The 20,428-nt window shown below is 44.0% G+C and overlaps 1 protein-coding gene across 1 annotated transcript; it reads left to right on the top strand.

Annotated features, from left to right (window-relative positions):
* Positions 1–3,023: 3,023 nt before the first annotated feature.
* On the top strand, positions 3,024–18,255 carry myb (v-myb avian myeloblastosis viral oncogene homolog). The gene is made up of 15 exons (XM_063015277.1): positions 3,024–3,133; positions 6,528–6,645; positions 7,063–7,134; positions 7,778–7,870; positions 9,508–9,728; positions 10,735–10,960; positions 11,052–11,120; positions 11,931–12,035; positions 12,270–12,491; positions 14,281–14,405; positions 15,078–15,189; positions 15,286–15,408; positions 16,274–16,357; positions 16,460–16,564; positions 17,766–18,255. The coding sequence occupies exons 1-15, from the start codon at positions 3,111–3,113 to the stop codon at positions 17,877–17,879; spliced, it is 1,812 nt and encodes a 603-aa protein (XP_062871347.1). The 5' UTR covers positions 3,024–3,110; the 3' UTR covers positions 17,880–18,255.
* The last annotated feature ends 2,173 nt before the right edge of the window (positions 18,256–20,428 follow it).

The raw sequence follows: 20,428 nt of genomic DNA, 5'->3' as shown, positions 1-20,428 counted from the left end.
CAACCGACTCCCCTATCGCTGCCGGAAACCTGCCATCCCACCCCAAACAATATTTTGGGCGGGGTTGGGGATGCCTTTTTTCTGAATTCAACATTTCAAGTGGTAAACTGTGTGTGTGTGTGTGTGTGAGAAAGTGTAGGTTTATAAAATCACTATAAAGTTCATGTGTCTACAGTTCAAGGACAGAACGTGGGCTACAGGAAACACTTTAGGTGAAAGGTGGAGTCTCATGACACCTTTGAATTATTACCCAGAATAAGTTTGCCAAACTGAAACTTAACAAAGGAGCCGAACGTTCAGATTCTGTATAAGTGAAAGTGAGAGTGAAAGGGCGGCACACTGATAAAAAAAATAACTTCATTTAAACGTGTATATGATCCTTAAATACGTAAATTATTAATAATATAATTATTAAATCAATAAGTAAATTACATAAACACACCTGTGGTTTCCAGTTCATTTTTATTAATTTACTTATTATGATTTTAACGTCATGTTTTACACTTTGGTTCCATTCATGACAGGACAGGTAGTTACTGGTTACACAAGATTCACCAGTTTACAAGTTTAATATCGAACACAGTCATGCACAATTTCGTTTCTTCTATTCACCTCACTTGAAACCGAAGCTCCCGGAAGAAACCCACTCAGACATGGGGAGAACATGCAAACTCCACACAGAATGGACCCAGACCGCTCCACCTGGGAATCGAACCCAGGACATTCTTGCTGTGAGGTGACAGTGCCCCGGTTCATATTCACACTAGATGGTCGAGTATTTGGACACCTGATCGAGAGCTTTCAAAAACATAATGGTGTTTTAACAGATTGATGCCTGTGTGATCTTTAAGGTTTCTCACAACACTTTGAAGTATGTCTGTGTATGGGAATTTGTGCCCATTCAGTTAAAAGAGCATTTGTATGGCTGGGTTAAGCCTTGCTCAAGGATCCAACAGTGACAACTTGAGGCTTGAATCAGTGACCTTTTGATTACTAGTCCATTGGCGGCACGGAGAAACGCGGTGGCACTTGCATGTCTTTGGACTGTGGGGGGCGGCACGGTGGCTAAGTGGGTAGCACTGTTGCCTCACAGCAAGAAGGCCCTTGGTTCGATCACCAGGTGGGGCGGTCCGGGTCCTTTCTGTGTGGAGTTTGTATGTTCTCCCCGTGTCTGTGTGGGTTTCCTCCCACTGTCCAAAGACATGCAGGCGAGGTGAATTGGAGATACTAAATTGTCCACGACTGTGTTTGATGTAACCTGGTGTAACCGATGAACCTTGTGTGATGAGTGACTACCTGTCCTGTCATGAATGTAACCAAAAGTGTAAAACATGAAAAAATTAAAATCCTAATAAACAAACAAAAAAACACACCACTGGGCTACAACCGCCCTGTGGGTCAAGAAAGCCTCATTCCATAGATGTTCGGTCGGGCTGAGGTCACGGTTATGATTCTTTAAACTGAGCTTTTCTTCATATTAATTCCTTTATGCCTTTAGATATTTCCTGGAACAGGAAAGGGCCTTCCTTAAACTGTATAATTTCCTTAGAAGGGGTGTCCCAATACTTTTGTCTATATATACTGTATTAGAGAACAATTATTGTTAGGTTGGCACGGTGGGTAAGTGGGTAGCACTGTCGCCTCACAGCAAGAAGGTCCTGGGTTCTGTCACCAGGTGGGGCGGTCTAGGTCCTTTCTGTGTGGAGTTTGCATGTTCTCCCTGCGTCCGTGTGGGCTTCCTCCGGGAGCACCAAGACAAACCAGTGAGGTGAATTGGAGATACTAAATTGTCCATGACTGTGTTTGATATAAACTTGTGAAGTGGTGAATCTTGTGTGATGAGTAACTACGGTTTTCTGTCATGAATGTAACCAAAGTGTAAAACATGACGTTAAAATCCTAATAAACAAACTTGTTAAACATTTTATTCATATTAGAATTATTTTAATATATTAAAGGCAATAAGCAGTGGCGTAACTAGGAGCTCATGGGCCCCAGTGCAAAAAAAATTTTTTGGGCCCCCTCAACAAATTTCTTTATATATATATGAATGACTCTGGTATTTTTAATGCACAGTTTTAGTTATTTTAATTTTATTTAGCGAAAATATTGTAATATTTACAGCATTTAGCAGACGCTTTTATCCAAAGCGACTTACACAATGAGCAATTGAGGGTTAAGGGCCTTGCTCAGGGACCCAACAGTGGCAACTTGGTGGTGGCGGGGCTTGAACCGGCAACCTTCTGTCTACTAGTCCGATACCTTAACCACTGAGCTATCACTGGCCGTGATATAATGTAATAATATAATAATAACGACCTGGCGAGTGCAGGTCATGGAGCACCCCCCCCCCCCCCCCATTTATATATACATTATAAATGTATATTAGTGTAAATAAACTGCACCATGTTTAACGCCTGTATATGTGATAGCTCAGTGGTTAAGGTACTGGACTAGCAATCAAAAGGTTGCTGGTTCAAGCCTCACCACCACCAAGTTGCCACTGTTGGGCCCCTGAGCAAGGCCCTTAACCCTCAATTGCTCAAAAATGTGTTCAGTCATAACTGTAAGTCGCTTTGGATAAAAGCGTCTGCTAAATGCCCAAAATGTAAATGTATATGTTATTTATGACAATTTTGATCCAGATGTCTTTAACTCGGGTTGAAATGCAACACACACACACACACACACACACACACACACTCCTACTGCATTGTTCTCTTAGAAAATCCTGCACATTTACGCAAACAAAAACAATACCAAAAGTACAACAAATCGAGTTTAGCGCGACCCGGAGACTAAATGGCGCTCTGGTGACAGCGCGACTCTCCGCCGCGCATGCGCACGAGTGTAACGCGCCAAATTTAGCGGGAGGGAGCTTTTGTGTGTGTGTGTGTGTGTGTGTGTGTGTGTTTACAGTGTACTCACTCCCCTCAGTAGTGAACTTAATGTCATGTCAGAGCACTTCCTTCTCAGAGCTGAGACCGGGAGTTGTAGCGAGCACGCCTGCACGCACACGCGCACACACACACGCACAAACACACACCTGACACGCTCTTCAGCGCACCGAACCCCGCGCACCGAACTCCTCTTTACTCCCCAGCACCGGGATGGCGAGGCGGCCGAGACACAGGTAAGCTGCGCGCGCGCGCTTCTGTTTCTGTTGACCGGGTGCATGCTCGAATACAGTCCAGAATTCTTACCAGTAGGTAGATTATCAGACTGGGTGTGCTGTCTTGTGGTTTTATTGGGGGGGGGAGTCCGTGCAGTTTCTGTGCGTTTCCACGCGCCTGCGTGCGTCCGTGCGTGCGCGCGCGCGAGTGGGAACAGGTGGATTATACCGGGCATGTGCGCTCGCGGACAGAGCTCGCGCTGTTAATTCATTCACGCGCTCGCGAGTGCGGGTCCAGAATACCCAACACACTTTAAATAAAGGAGTTTTGTGGGCATGAAGACGGATTCATGCGGACTCGAACAGGGAGTTTGTGTGGAACAGTGGGTCGCGAACAAGTGCAGCTTCGTTTTTCTGTAAGTTTTGGACTTTCTGACAGGGCTGCGTCCCAAACCAGTGCAGCAAGGACACTGTTGTTTGGTGCTAATTCGGGACGCAGCCTGATGCTTCACCCGTTTTCTTGCAAATTGCGCTGCATTGCAGAACGAATCTAATCCCGATCAGAGCAAAGTTAGTGACCCAATAGCTTCTAAATATCAAATCCAAGTCTTTGTAGGTTGTGACTTTATTGCACGAGGAATACACACAATTATAAACATGGCAGACTCCTTTGTTAAATGGTTCGCATCTTGTGATCATGATACTATGGCAAAGTGGTAGCACTGTCGCCTCACAGCAAGAAGGTCCTGGGTTCGATCCCAGATATCGGGTCCTTTCTGTGTGGAGTTTGCATGTTCTCCCCGTGTCCGCGTGGGTTTCCTCCGGGTGCTCCGGTTTTCCTCCCACAGTCCAAAGACGTGCAAGTGAGGTGAATTGGGAACACTAAATTGTCCAAGACTGTTTGATATTAAACTTGTGTAAACTGTCATGAATGTAACCAAAAGTGTAAAACATGACGTTAAAATCCTAATAAACAAACAAACCCCATGTACCCCACTATTTTATGACCCACAAATGACCAGACGTAGGTCCAAACTCTAGTTTTAAAATGTAATAATGATTTTATTAAGTCATTTAACACTGTAGTTGCAAGACACACATCAAGAAAAGATGTTTTGAGGTTATAAAGAGCTGAACACAGAATACAGGCGTGTATTTCATTAGAGTTTGGGACACTTTTCTAGTCCTGAACTGAACTTGCTCCTGATCCAGTTAAAGCTTGTTGCCTTTGGTTTTCTGGGCTGATTTAGGTTCGTACTTGTGGTTTTGCATGATTTTGGTGCGCTGTTGAAAGCTTTGCAGCTTTTTACATCATGTTCATGATTCGGTGATCGTATCCATCGTATCGTCCCCGTGACTGATCAATGAGCACAATTAAACTTTAAGCTTTAAAGCGCTTAATGCATCTATTTAGCCTTACATGCAGATCAAATGTATATTATTATTATTATTATTAAATAAATAGTATATATAAATATTCTCAGGCGCACGGAGGTTATTGTAAGCGCGAGACGTTTCACACCGAGCGCGCGCGGAGAAACGCGGTGGCACGCGAGCGCCCCGGTGCCCGTCAACGTCCACGCGTGCACTCGACCCATGTGCAGCCTGTTTACAGAAATAAAACCTTCATGCATCCTAAATTTAAAGAAGCCTTCTTGTTCAATGTCCATGTGATCAGCAGCAAACTGCAAAAGAATTGAAAGGTGCCAGTGTTTGGTGCAGGCGGGGGAGCCTTTCTGTCACCGCAGCCTGGAATCCCACTGCACTGTGAAGCTCGCTCGACTCACGACAGTGCCATCCAGGTTCCAGAAGCTTCTATTCATGACTGAGCTTTTTATGTTTCTTAAAAGTGCATCAAAACATCCAGACATAGAGGTGACAGTCTGGGTTCCCATAGACTTGCATTTCCCCTAAACTTGAGTCCAGCTGTATATAGAGTAAAAAGTTTATATGGATTACTCATATCTTGAACGTTGCACATTGTATATGTAATTTTATTCTTATATGTGTTGTGTTATGGTGAGGAACCAGGCAGAAATGCAGTAGGGTCCAAAATGGACAAATGGGATCCATCCAGCTGTAAAATATGAGTGAAAACCTGGTTGTTCTTGTACACTGAAGTGCACATTAGGAACTAAGAAGGAAAAGTGAGTGACCACTATCTTACTGTGAGCCATTTTTGTTGATTCTTTTGTTGATTCTCTAAATGAAATGTGGCGTCATTTCAGTCATGAAGAAAGTGTAGGTGATTTAAGGGGACAGACTGTGGTGGGGTGGGGTGGGGGTGTCTGATGATTGTGTAGCCCTGGGGTTCATAATGTTCTGATACAGTGCGTGTCTTCTGAGTACTAGAATGATCAGGTGTCAGGTATTATCATTGTTACGTCAGTTTGTGCATATCAGAGGTGTTTTCTCACCTCTCGTGGTTTTGTTCATCATAACATGACTGCATTGGTAAAACTAGTCAAACTAGCTAAATGATTGATCCTAACACATCATCTGCGACCGTGTCGCTTATCATGAGATCGTGTTTGCAACATTGCCCCCCTCTTTACTAATATATGTACTTCAGCTTGTTTTTACCTCCTACATGCTCAGAAGTGCTTTGCATGCACGTCCGTCCAAAACATCCTGGTTCTCTGCAAGCTTTATAAACAACCCTGCACCCCTGGCTTCCATTTCTGTTTAATTACATTTAATTACATTATATTCACATTTATTCACACAGGCTGGTACTGCTTGATTAGATTTTTAATTTTAATAAAACTACACTCATGTCATGATCTCAAAATGAAACATATATAAATAATATAAATAATCAGCCACATTAGAAGAAGCTTTTGTTTTCTGGGAGGAATCGACCCGATCGTTGGTTTATCAGGAATCGTGATCGCTAAGCATGATGATAAGCGCTTTGCTTACACAACACAACACTGACACAACACGGACACAAAGGCCAGGTGAGCACTGGAATCCACACATGCCCTGCTCGATTCTGATTGGCCCGCGCCCGGCCAGGTGAGCCAGCCGAGCATGTGGCGGTGACAGGAGCCGAGCAGGCCCGAACACGCCGCCGTGGGGAAACAGGGCGACTCGGGCGTTCGCCCTTAGTGTATCTGTGGAAACCAAAAACATCAGAACAGGTTTCTCTGAGTCGGCTGGCAGTACTGGTTCGGCCACTTCACTTTTGTTTTGACTGTGTTATTGCTCGATTTTTCTATTATTCATGACAGAATGACTGGGGGGGGTGCTTTTAATTCACCAGCATATGTCATCGTCGTTCCCTTTCTGTGTCAGAAGTTCTTTTCTTTCTTTATTGTGTGCCCTTTTAACCTTGTACTTAATTCCATGTCACGTTTTACCAAATTCTAATAAAACATGACATATTAATCAGACTTCTTGCTATGACCCGCAGTGTTTACAGCAGTGACGAAGACGAGGATGACGTGGAGATTTACGATCATGACTACGACGCACCGTTGGCCAAAACAGGAAAGCGCCACCTTGGGAAAACACGATGGACACGTGAGGAGGTATGTACCGACACGTGTGAAATTGCACTGGTCAATATAAGGGATACACACAAATATAAACATGGCAGACTCTTTTGTTAAATGGCTAGCATCTTATATTGCAATATGATCCTATAATTGCAGGGTGAAACGGCAATCTGCTGCTCTAGCTCACCTTGTTCACCATTAAAGCCAAAATTATACCCCATGTTCTACCCCTATATTATTATATGACCCACAAATCGCTGGACGTAGGTCTAAACTATGTTTTTTATATTTGATAATGATTTTATTTAGTCATTTTACTCTGTAGTTGCAAGCCACACGTTACCTGAGCCTTAAAATCCAAAGGAAAGATACAGAATTCTGAGAGAAGTGTGTTTTTGTGATATTTTTATTAGTTTTGCTCCTCTCTAACAGTTTGGTTTGTCTACACAGGATGAGAAGTTGAAAAGACTGGTGGAACACCACGGCTCAGAAGACTGGAAAGTCATTGCCAGCTTCCTGCCAGTAAGTGTGTGTGTGTGTGTGTGTGTGTGTGTGTGTGTGTGTGTTTTGGGACTTTAGGGGTTTAGGTTGGGTGAGGTGTACTAGATATGAGGATTTGCATGTGAATAGCTGGGAGGATCAGGTAGTACAGATGTGCTGCTTCATGGCACGGTTTGCATATTTGGGCATCCCTTTCAGGCTGGTAGAGTCTGGGCCGGAGCCAAAGAGGGTGGAGAGGTCGCTTTGTTTCAGAATCCACCGTGCACCTGCTGCCACACGCACACACACGCACACACACACACACACGTACATGCTCAGTGGGCACAGCCTGGCAACCTGTTTTGTTTTAGAAATACATCAGCGTTGTGATCATCACTAAACCTGAATCACGTTTTATTTACTGTTTTTTTATTTCGAACGTGCTCCATGTCGGTCGTCTCACGCCCTCATAACCGCCAGCACGCGGTGGCTACGGAGGACGTCTGATTGGTAGATAATACAGCGCAGTCAGCGCGGTTTACTGGCGTGGAGGCTTCACACCAGCAGCATGGTGTCATGTATAGAGAGAGAACCAGCATGATTAAAGAGCGAGATTACACTTTCACTCACGCACGACGTTAACCATTCAGTCAGTCACGTGTTACTCTGTGTGTGTGTGTCGCAGAACCGCACCGACGTCCAGTGTCAGCACCGCTGGCAGAAGGTCCTCAACCCTGAGCTGATTAAGGGACCCTGGACCAAAGAGGAGGACCAGCGGGTATGTGCCAGACATGGCAACACACCGATCACGTTAGTTCTGTCACAATCAGTACAGTACAAGCATATTACAGTTTTATAAATATATATAGACATATAGAAATATAGACAGATAGATGAATAGATATAGATATACAGATATAGGTTTATAGATATAGACAGATAGATATACAGACATAGGTTTATAGATATACAGATATAGATATATACATATAGATATATACATATAGACAGATAGATAATATAGATATTAATATATACAGATAGATATATAGATAATATAGATATTAATATATACAGATAGATATATAGACTGATAGATATATAGATATAGACATATACAGATATATACACATATACAGATATACAGTAGATATACAGATATACATATATAGATATTGATATATACAGATAGATATAGATAGAGATATATAGATAATATAGATATAAATATATACCGATAGATATATAGACCGATAGATATATAGATATAGACATATACAGATATATACACATACTGTATACAGATATAGATATACAGATATACATATATAGATATTGATATATAGATATAGATAGAGATATATAGACAGATAGATATATAGGTAATATAGATATAAATATATACAGATGGATATATAGACCGATAGATATATACATATAGACGTATACAGATATATAGACATATACAGATATAGATATACATATATAGATGTTGATATATACAGATAGATATAGATAGAGATATATAGATAGATAGCTATAGGTATAGCCACAACAATTGCTAACAGTTGTAATACATCAATTATGCAAACTAAATGCCTCCAACTATACTGCAACAGTTTAGGGATGGCCATTTCCTCTTCCCCTGTACACAAAGCAACAAGAAGCTCCAGTGTCCTGGACAGAGCCCTGACCTCAGCCCCCACTGATCACTTGAGGCCTTCTCGACCAACATCAGTGCCCAATCGAAAAAATGCTGTCATCTTTAGACTGAATGGGCACAAATTCCCACAGGCATATTTCTTAAGTCTCGTGAGAAGCCTTCTCTGAGGAGTGGCTGTTGTTCTAGCTAGTTTGTATTTGAAACGAGACGTCCAACAAGCTCATGGTCAGGTGTCCAGATACTTTTGTACATGAAGCTCACAATGCTTTAAAAATGGAATATTTTGGTGTAATATAATCCAATACAGTCAGTCATTGTACCAACATCTGGTTCAAGCCCCACCACTGCCAGGGTGCTGCTGTTGGGCCCTCGAGCAAGGCCCTTAACCCTTAATTGCTCAGACTGTTTACTGTCCCAGTACTGTAAGTCGCTTTGATAAAAGCATCTACTAATTGTTGGCGGCAGGAAGTGAGCTCCAGAGTGGAACTTGCGCCACATGTAATAATTAACCGTGTGGAGCAGGTGTCGCCCTCTGTATCAGCATCTTTATGACCCGCCGGCACTCAGCGGCAGGTGGATACTACAGATATTTAGTCAAATAGCCCTATCTGTGTGCAGCCTTAACACACTTGCACAACTCAAGTTCCCCTTTTACGTGTGTTTGTATTGGGTCCTTTCCCACCTCCTATCTCCCCTGTGCTCCCATAATGCCCCGGCTCATTTCCCTTTCTTTCTCTCTCTCTGTGTCTCAGGTGATCGAGCTGGTGCAGAAGTACGGTCCCAAACGCTGGTCCGTCATCGCGAAGCACTTGAAGGGTCGAATCGGGAAGCAGTGTCGCGAGCGCTGGCACAATCACCTGAACCCCGAGGTGAAGAAGACGTCCTGGACGGAGGAGGAGGATCAGATCATCTACCAGGCGCACGAGAAGCTGGGCAACCGCTGGGCCGAGATCGCCAAACTGCTGCCCGGCAGGTTAGAGAGATCAAAGGGATGATGGGAAAAAATGTTTAATTAGAAATAAACAGAGGAGTTTTATAAGATGATTTGCATTTGTGCTGCATGATAATAGCTTAATGGCTCTGCAGATAATCGCCTCCTGGCAAGAGGGAAAATATGTAAATGTAACCAAATAGATCTGATACTCCGCCATATGATTTTATTATAACTTATAAAATATTATGATATTACTGTATGGGCAGTTAATGTAGCTTTTTTTTTAGAAAGTAAAGTTAAATAAAATCTCTATAAATAGAATTAAAACGTATCTTTAATTTTTTTTATAATAATCAATCATTTATTTGCTAGTTTATAATCAGGATTATGTTTTTCAATCATTATTTACCTGATTTAAAAGCATATCTTTTGCAGTAAATTACTTAAACATTAATGAATAAAAAGGGAGGCACAGCAGCGCAGTGGATAGCGCCGTCAGCTCACAGCAAGAAGGGTGTGGGTTCGATTCCTTTCTGTGTGGAGTTTGCATGTTCTCCCTGTGTCCGTGTGGGTTTCCTCAACAAGTCCAAAAATATGCAGCAGAACCTTTAAAAGTGTGTGTGCGTACGCCCAGGTGGCGCAGCGGGATATTCCGCTAGCACACCAGCGCCGAGATTCTGAACTCCTCGGTTCGAAACTCGGCATTGCCACCGGTCGTATGGGCGCCATCTAGCGGGTATAATCGGCAGTGCCTGCCGGGGAGGGAGGACCGGACAAAGTGTGTGCGTGCCTTGTGACGGATTGGTGACCCATCCGGGGTGTCTCTTGGATTTCACCCAATGAATCAGACCCACCACGACCCTGACCAGGATTAAGCGGTGGTGAAACAAACACTGAATGAATTAAATAATGAATAATGCCACCATAGTATGTGAACTGTAATTTATCTCCCTAGACGATTAGCTCGCTTTATTTAAGCCGACACTTATCCCAATTGTGTTAATGATGTTAATACCGTGTCTAACAATCCTTCTCCGCTGCCCAGAACCGATAACGCCATCAAGAACCACTGGAACTCCACCATGCGGCGTAAGGTGGAGCAGGAGGGCTACCTGCAGCACACGGCTAAAGTCGCCTCGTCCTCCATAACCGGCGGCTACACCAAACCGCACCACCATCTCAACTACAGCCACCCCCCAAACAGCAGCAGCCCCATGTCGGCCAGCCCCATCACTAACCAGTACCCCTACTACATTTCTGACCCGCAGCGGGTGAGACACGCGCACGGTCACACGGCTCTGAACTGTACGGTCAGTATGGTTACCTGTGAACTCACCATCTGCTCCGTCTGTCCGTCCGCAGGTTCCGTTTCCTCTGGCTCTCCAGCTGAACATATTCAACATCCCACAGCACGGCACTGCAGCCATACAGGTAACTGGTTTCACCACGGTACTGACCATCACAGCGCCAGGGTCACAAGAGCTTTTACATTCAAATGACCTCTGTCCAAAACATGTAGCTGATTCATTTATTCATTTAAAATGAATGTGTAGTCATGTAGTCATTCATTTATTCATTTATCATCTGTTTTACCATCGCTTTACCCTGGTGAGGGTCACGGTGGGTCTGATTCATTGACTGAAAGCCAGGAAACACCCTGGACAGGTCGCCAGTCCATCACTGGGCAGTGCTGACCTACAATGGATTGGCTCACATTGTGCCCGGTGTTTCCAGTTGTATTAAAGCAACATACATCAACATACACCCAACAGCCAAAATATTTGGACACCTGACCGTGAGCCTGCTGGTCATCCCACTTCAAAACCAAGTGCTATTAAAACATAGTGACCTTTATGTTATGGGCTATAACAACAGCCACTCTCGTGAGGAGGCTTCTCACAAGATTTTGTAGTATGCCTGTAGGAATTTGTGCCCATTCAGTCAAAAGATGACGGCATTTGTATGGCTGGACACTGACACAATCAAGTAAAGCCTCAGTTGATGTTCCGGTTCATTCCAGAGCTGTTCAGCGAGGCTAATGTGAGCGCTCTGTGCTTTGTGCACAGGGGGGCCTTCCCTAAACTCTTCCTGCAGCCTTGAAAGCATGTAATTTAGTCTATATAACTGATTTATTACAGCTGCTAGAAATTGCGGCTGAAATACATGAGTTGGTGCAGTGGAAGGGAACAGTGTCGCACGGTTTCTATCTCGACTCATCGTGTGTGTGTGTGTGTGTTTCAGAAACACTATAATGAAGAGGACCCAGAGAAAGAGAAGCGAGTGAAAGAGATCGAGATGCTCCTGATGTCGACAGAGAACGAACTGAAGGGACAACAAGCACTACCCGTGAGTGTGTGTGTGTGTGTGTGTGTGTGTGTGTATGGTTGGAGGAAGCATCTGGGGGTCTATTTCACATTCTAACTGCTTGAATAAGTGATGCAACATTCCCTTATCACACCACAAACTCTGTTTAACTCCTTGTGCAACACACACACACACACACACACACACACACACACACACATGCACTTCATTCACCTACTCAAGTTCCCTTTCTCTCTCTCTCTGGCACTCTCACAGATCTCCATGGCCAGCTACACATGGGGTCGAGGCTCCTTGACTGACACCTCGGTGGGCGTGGCGGTGTCGGTTCCAGCCCCGCCCCAGGAGCAGGGCTGCCTCCCGGAGGAGAGCGCTCACGGCCACGCAAACAGCCCGAACGGCAGCGGCGGCGGCAGCAATACCAACGGCAGCGGCGGAGTCCTGGCGGTCTTACCGGAGTTCATCGACGCCATCGACTCTGTAAGGAAGCCTCGGCATTTAGCAGACGCTTTTATCCAGTACTGTGATAGTATATTGTGTAAGCAATTGTGGGTTAAGGGCCTTGCTCAAGGGTCCAACAGTGCAGTGGTGGGGCTTGAACCAGCAACCTTGTGATTGCTAGTCCAGTGCCTTAACCAATCCCAAAAACTTGAAAAATAAAACCCCAAAACTTTAAATAAATGTAATAAAACATTCATTCATTGTGTGTTTTACCACAGCTTTATCCTGGTCAGGGTCGCAGTGGGTGCAATTCACTGTGTGAAAGGCAGGAAACACCCTGGACATATTAGCCGGGCCCTCAAGTGATGCTTGGATCCAGGGTTCGAATCCTCATCGACGCTATCGACATAGTCTACATACAGACGTGATTGCCTGTGGTCGGTGAGGCCCCTTGACAAATTGGCATTCTGTCCGGGGTGTGTTAAAACAGGTTGTGCCCAGACCCACTGTGACCCTGACCAGGATGACGCAGTGGTAAAACATGAAAATAGTATTATAAGAATTAGTACTGCATGTAAAATCATCTTTAAACAACAATTGTAATAATAAATGTAATGAATCAGTTCTATAAAGGAATGTATATGTGTCAGACTTCGCATCAACAGTTTAGGGAAGGTCCTATACTGTTCCAGCATTACTGTGCAGCTCCTGACCTCCTTCACTGAACAGCTCTGGATTGAACTGGAATCAATTGAACATCAGAGCCCAGTCATACAAATGCTCAGAGTAAATGGGCACAAATTCTCACAGACATACTTCAAATCCTTGTGAGAAGCCTTCTCAGAATTGTGGCTGTTGTTATAGCTAAAAGATCACACAGAGGTCACTGTGTCTTAATAGCATTTGATTTTGAAATAGGACGTCCAACAAGTTCACGGTCAGGTGTCTGAATATTTATGGCCATATAGTGTGTGTAACATCCCATAAAAGTTTCCCCCCATTAGATTTAGCAGCGTTTAAGTACAGTTGGGTCAAAAATGTCACATTAATAGACCTATATGTAAAAAATAAAGCCCTAAATCCTCACCTAGCACTACATACAGGAAGAGGAACTTCAGCACCCTGCTCCTCACCCAGGTTTATTTCAGATCTGTAGGAAACGCCGCTCATGAAATACTCAGGTTTTAATTCTGGATTTGTTCTGTCACCATGACTAGTATTTTTTATTCTTCATTTCCTATTTTTTCACTTCGAATTACAGTGTGCAGTCATGTAAGAGTGCAGTATATAAATCTATCTTACATATACTGTATATCTGAGCATTTTAGCACAGAATAAAATGCACGGCTTTACCAAACAGTGAATTTAAATACTGTACGACGAGGGGGGAAACACCCCCCAAACCTCATGAGGAGGAACGTTACATGTATGTGTGCAAGATTAAATGAGAAAAATCAACCAAAGAGTCCAAATATTTAGTTTAGTTCTTTGAGAAAGTAAATAAGCGAATGTTGAATTACAGCAGAACAGAACAGAAGTCCGGGTAGTGAAGTGTTTCTGAATGGTCACTGGAACTGCACGACCTCCTGGATTCAGTATCTTCATAAAGTTCAAAAATCGATCATGACTGAGCACTACAAAAAGTGTCTTGTTTCATATTCTGCAAAAAGAAAGTGGGGAAATTTCGAAAACCCTTTTTCACATCTCCTTTCATAACCTGCACGCATCATTGTAAGCCGCAGATGGATGTTCTGATGTTTTCTCGTTTTTTTAAGCTTCAGTCCGGGTGTCTGATGTATCTGACGTGTTTTCTTACTGTTTCTTGTAGTTCTTAAACTCCTCGGTGAGCCCCGAGTCGGACGGTCAGAGCCTTCCGGTGTCGCCGTCGTCGGTGTGCTCCCAGAAGTCCCTGCAGCTGGACCTTACACTTCATCACCAGAAAGAGAATGAAATGTAAGTCCATTTTATAATGAAATGATGCCTTATTTATTTATAGATCGATTGATTGATTTCTGAAGGGAAATGACAGTGTTACACACAAGCATCATGCGAAAACAGTGCGAGGAAATAAAATAAAAACTGGGGAGCACTGTCGCCGCACAGCAAGGAGGTCCTGGGTTCGATACCTAGGCGGCGCGGTCCGGGTCCTTTCTGTGCAGAGTTTGCATGTTCTCCCCGTGTCTGCGTGGGTTTCCTCCGGGAGCTCCGGTTTTCACCCACGACCCTGATTGGATAAGCGGTTAAGAAAGTGTGTGAGTGAGTAAACTGTAATGTAATGCAAAAATAAGATATACAAATCTAACTTAATTATTAATGCAGCGACAGAAAAAGCTCTTTCAGTGGAGGAACTAATAGCTGTTCTTGTGTTTGCTGTTTGTTTGGGTTTGTTTATGCTAAATTAAACTTTTTACTGATGTTCTAAGATGATAAACACGTCGTGGCAGATAGGGCGCAAGTGGGCACATTTTCTAACCCTTTATTCTAACACGCTCGCTGTTTTGGGTTTAGTTTATGCTTTAGTGGTAGGAAATTGAGTCTAAACATTAAGCTTCGGATGAAAGTGCCCGTCCGACTCCTAAACGTAAACACCACCAGCTAAACGTTTACTTTCTGTCTCTGTTACAGGTTCAGGACTCCCACCCTGCGGCGCTCCATTATGGAGTGCTCTCCTCGCACCCCTACCCCGTTCAAAACCTCGCTGAGCATCCAGGACGGCAAGTACGGGCCGCTGAAGAGGGTAAGCCTTGGTTCTGTAAAACACCAGCGCATCGTGTCCTGCGACTACGTTTGGGTTGGTTTTTTTTTAACCCGGTGAATGTCTGATGTGCTGCAGGTCCACAGCCCCACGGCGGAGGCGACGGTGGCCAGGGGGATTAAACAGGAACCCCAGGAGTGTGAGGTGAGCGCTGAGAGGGCACATCTGGACGAACCACCTCTGAAGAAGATTAAACAAGAGGTTTGTTCATTTCTGGCCCAAAATTTAACTTTATATGCACTGTATGGCCAAAAGTATTTGGACACCTGATTGTGAGCTTGTTGGACGTCTCATTTCAAAATCCTCCATGTGATCCTCTTTTGAGGAGGCTTTTTACAAGACCTGGAACAGGAATGGTCCTTCCCTAAACTTGCTGCAAAGCATATTTCCGGTATATAAAGGAGAATGGGTGTCCCAATACTTTTGTCCATGTAGTGTATGTTATACTAATGCAGCTTCCAACACCACAAACATTCTAACTTCTGTTTAGATTCAGTTGAAATTATTATTTTTCATGTGTTCTAGTTTTTAAGGGGGTAGCGCTGTAGCATCACAACCCGAAGGGCCTGGGTTTGATTCCCCATCCGGGCGCCCAGAGTCCTTTCTGTGTTCATGTTCACCCTGTGTCCTCATAGGTTTCCTCCGGGTGCTCCGGTTACCTCCTACAATCCAAAGACGTGCAGTCAGGTTAATTGGAGCTACTAGAAATTTCCCTGTGTGTGTGTGTGTATACAGTATATATATATACACTGTATATCTGTGTGCTATATTTATATAGAACTAAAATGCTGTAAGAGCGGTGCAGCAGGTCCCTGTGGTCACTGTCTGTGAGGAATCTGCCTTGTTTGCATCCTTGCTGATGCGCTTATAAGGTCACATGTTTAGAGTGGCTATGGAACATGGACTGTACCTACAATAAAGGGTTAAGGGCTTTGCTAAAGGCCTAAAATTTGACAGTAGTAGGGCTGGAACCGGCAGCCTTTTGATTACTAGTCCAGAATCTTAACCGCTGTAATGTGACGACCAATATTCGGATCCGTTCTGACTACCTGCTTTGTATTTACAGGTTGAACAAGCCTGTCTGCAGTGGGAGGGTCAGAATCTCCAGTCTCAGCTCTTCCCTTCATCCGGACCCACACACAGCCTGCCCGTGAGTGACCGTTCACCCCTCACAGACCTTCGTTCATCTTCCATAAATGCTTCATAGGCAGACACGTGTTAATATTAAAATGAATGACTCTGTGTTGTGCAGGACCTGTTGACAAGCTCAGTGCTGATGCTGCCTGGAGTGGAGAAGAGCGAGGACGGTCACAAAGCCCCTCAGATTCCACGCAGACCCGTGGGGAGCCCCGTGCAGGTAAATCAGAGACAGACAGAAAGATTTAAATCACATATAAAAGGAAAATAACACCTGATTAGACACAGACAGACACAAAACATGCAGTTAATAACAGCAGCAAAAGATACGAGGTGCAAAAATGTTTGACTCAGCCGTTCGTTCTTCGTATTAGCATAAAAAGAGATACGAGGGTTCTTCAAAAAGTTTCCGCACTTTTAAAACTCTATCTATTAAGAACTTTAGGAACAAATTCCATCACTTTTCTACACCATTTCTACGACCTGGAGCGGTGCACTCTCCAACACAACACATTATACACCCATCAGCCATAACATTAAAACCACCTCCTTGTTTCTACACTCACTGTCTATTTTATCAGCTCCACTTACCATATAGAAGCACTTTGTAGTTCTACAATTACTGACTGTAGTCCGTCTGTTTCTCTACATACTTTTTTAACCTGCTTTCACCCTGTTCTTCAATGGTCAGGACCCCCACAGAGCAGGTATTATTTAGGTGGTGGATGATTCTCAGCACTGAGGTGACACTGACATGATGGTGGTGTGTTAGTGTGTGTTGTGCTGGTATGAGTGGATCAGACACAGCAGCGCTGCTGGAGTTTTTAAATACCGTGTCCACTCACTGTCCACTCTATTAGACACTCCTACCTAGTCGGTCCACCTTGTAGATGTAAAGTCAGAGACGATCGCTCATCTATTGCTGCTGTTTGAGTCGGTCATCTTCTAGACCTTCATCAGTGGTCACAGGACGCTGCCCACGGTGCGCTGTTGGCTGGATATTTTTGGTTGGTGGACTATTCTTAGTCCAGCAGTGACAGTGAGGTGTTTAAAAACTCCAGTAGCGCTGCTGTGTCTGATCCACTCATACCAGCACAACATACACACACACACCACCACCATGTCAGTTTGTTTTTGAGTCTGGGTTTCTCCACACATGTTAAGGAGGTTTTCCAAAAGTATTTGGACACCGGACCATGAACCTGTTTTACATCTCAGTTTGGTTACATTATTGGGGGAATAAATACAGAAGTGATTCAGTATTTAGAGTGAAACACTGTTATCCAGCTACTCTGATGGTATTTAGGACGGGCTGTAAAGGTGTTTATTTTACCGTATGAATTCAGCTCTTTTATTACCCCATAAAATCATAAAACCACGCCGCTCATCTCTTTATCTCTTTCCTCTAACGCCTCTTTCAGCAGGTGAACTCGTGGGAGCAGGTGCTTTGCGGGAAGACGGAGGAGCAGCTCGTGCCCGCCGAACCGACGCACAAATACCTCAACAGCTTTTGCTCGCGCACGCTGGTCATGTAGGGGGACGGGAGAAGGGAGACGGAGCGAGAAGACAATCGATCCGCAATAAAGGAAAGAGATGAAAAACAAAAACACTTCATGGCCGCTCCTCGGTTGGAGGCGGGTCACCGTGGTACGTAATTTGGGAGAGGCGTCGAGTCGTCAGTCGGATGTCAGGCAGCCAAAGAAATGTTTCGTTTTGTCTTGTTTGTTTTTTTTTTTTACTTTTTTAAATTTGTCATCTTTTATATTAATATTGTATTATATATTTTGTATTATATGATGGGAAATGAACTGTCTATGAGGGCTCTAATTGTATGGATTTTAATATAAATAACAATTTGTAATAATTTATTATTTTGTATTAAGAATAATTTACAATGCCGGGCACCTTCGTCAGTGTTGGACCCCAGTATTCGTGCCTCCTGCTAATCTAATCAATCACTGAGTGCGTGTTAACAGTAACGGTGCACGGCCACTCGAGCGTTTCCTCGCTGTATTCCGCCTCGCTGTCCTGGGTTCGGTTATGGCAAATCGAAAGCGTCGTGTTGGTTTTCCTCACAACTGACGCGGTTACGACCTCTGCTGACCGATCGATGGTGCCTGCACTGTGAGACGGGGGATAACGGAGATCAGTGCATGACTCTCTATTCGCGATATGGATCTCCATACGAACCCACTCTGCCTCGGTACTGCACACATGTCGGAGGGGGCGTGTGTTAGACACGGCTCTCCTTGATCAAAGTGGAAGTCAGGAACAGAAGAGAGGAAGCGACACGCAATCAGGGAATTGGATACGATTCGATTGTGAAGTGCTGTTCTTTTTTTCTTGCCATCTGACCTAACTGATGCAATTACGACCTCTGCTGGCCGATCGATGGTGCCTGCACTATGAGACGGGGGGTAATAGAGATCGCTGCGTGACTCTCTGTGCGCGATACGGATCTCCATACAAACCTGCCTCGTCTCGGTACTGCACACATGTCCCAGGGGACGTGTGTTAGTCACGGCTCTCCTCGGTTAGAGTGGAAGTCTGCAGCAGAAGAGAAGAAGCAAAATGCAGTCTGGGAATTGGATACGACCCGATTGTGAAGTGCTGTTCTCCTTTTCTTGCTGTCTAACACAACTGACGCGATGGATGGCGCTACGCAATGAGACTGGGGATAATGGGGATCAGTGCGTGACTCTCCGTGCGCGATACGGATCTCCATATGAACCCGCCTCGGGAAGCATGTGGTAGACACGGCTCTCCTCGGTCAGAGTGGAGGTCAACTCAACATCAGACGAGAGGAAGCGAAATGCAATCTGGGAATTGGACACGACTAGATTTCGCGACTGCCAGACCCGACAGCATCACGAATACGGCGAGGCACGATCACGAGTGGGCGTGCACCACGAGGAGTGTATCGTTCAAGCATTATCACGATTTACACCCTGTAGCCCAGCAGTGCTGCCTTACAAAAATAAACCAAACACAGAATCACGTCTAGGGCTTAAATCGACCCGGACGTGATCCGAACACAGACTATGCACACAAGTGCATGACTCTCTCAGATCAGAGTACAAGTGCCTTATAGCTCACATGACCAAGTTTTAAATAAATGATGTGGCCTTACGAAGGCGCTCCACATTTCAGTAGTGTTGCCATTTCAAGAGAGTGAACCAATCAAAGCCTGTAATGTCAGGCACGATTTAAACGTAGCTACAATTTCAAGTGAACAAAATAAAAAGTATTGGTGTTCAGATCGTTTACCTAAAGTTTACCGAGCATGTTTTCATATCAAGGCCTGAGTGACCAAAAAAAATTTAACCCCGACACATTTCTCCGACTGGAATTTCATTAGAACACTGGTTTCATGGTTTGTTTTGTAACCTAGCGTGTCGATGGTATTCACAGTTTTGCAAACACTGTAATTCTTGTTTTTTATGACTAGTTGCTTTGTGTTTTTGATATCGCGATGTACTTTTGATACCGAGACTGTTGTGGCCAATCAGAAACATTCAGCAGTGACGTTTTTTGGTAAATCGCTGCCTTGTTTTGTATTAGTTATAAGTACAAACACTTTTTTATACTTTTTCTACAGTTTTGATATGATTTTTACTACCATGTGAATAAAGTGTGTTTTGGAACTTTTTGTCTTCTGTATTTGTTCTTTCTGTTGGGTTTATTCATGATAAAATACCTATGTTTTAAACTAGCGCTTAAGGTACTTGACAAATAATCAGATGGTCACTGGTTTAAGCCCCAGGTTGCTGCTGTTGGGCCCTTTTTAAAAAACCCTTGTATATTTATTGATACTTTTTACATTAGTATAAAAGAAGGTCCTGGGTTTGATCCCCAGGTGGAGCGGTCCGGGTCCTTTCTGTGTGGAGCATGTTCTCCCCGTGTCCGCGTGGGTTTCCTCCAGGAGCTCCGGTTTCCTCCCACAGTCCAAAGACTTGCAAGTGAGGTGAATTGGAGACACTAAATTGTCCAGGACTGTGTTTGATATAAACTGATGAATCTTGTGTAATGAGTAACTACCGTTCCTGTCATGAATGTAACCAAAGTGTAAAACATGACGTTAAAA

Source organism: Trichomycterus rosablanca, chromosome 19 (assembly GCF_030014385.1).
Source record: "Trichomycterus rosablanca isolate fTriRos1 chromosome 19, fTriRos1.hap1, whole genome shotgun sequence".
NCBI lineage: Eukaryota > Metazoa > Chordata > Actinopteri > Siluriformes > Trichomycteridae > Trichomycterus > Trichomycterus rosablanca.
The sequence above is the reverse complement of the archived record's forward strand: the minus strand, read 5'-3'. Positions and strand labels throughout refer to the sequence as shown.

Excerpts from the sequence above, each read along its gene's own strand:
- myb (XM_063015277.1), top strand. The coding sequence starts at position 3,111 with ATGGCGAGGCGGCCGAGACACAG. Across the intron at positions 3,134-6,527 it reads GCGAGGCGGCCGAGACACAG|TGTTTACAGCAGTGACGAAG; the intron begins GTAAGCTGCGCG and ends TATGACCCGCAG. Across the intron at positions 10,961-11,051 it reads ACATTTCTGACCCGCAGCGG|GTTCCGTTTCCTCTGGCTCT; the intron begins GTGAGACACGCG and ends GTCCGTCCGCAG.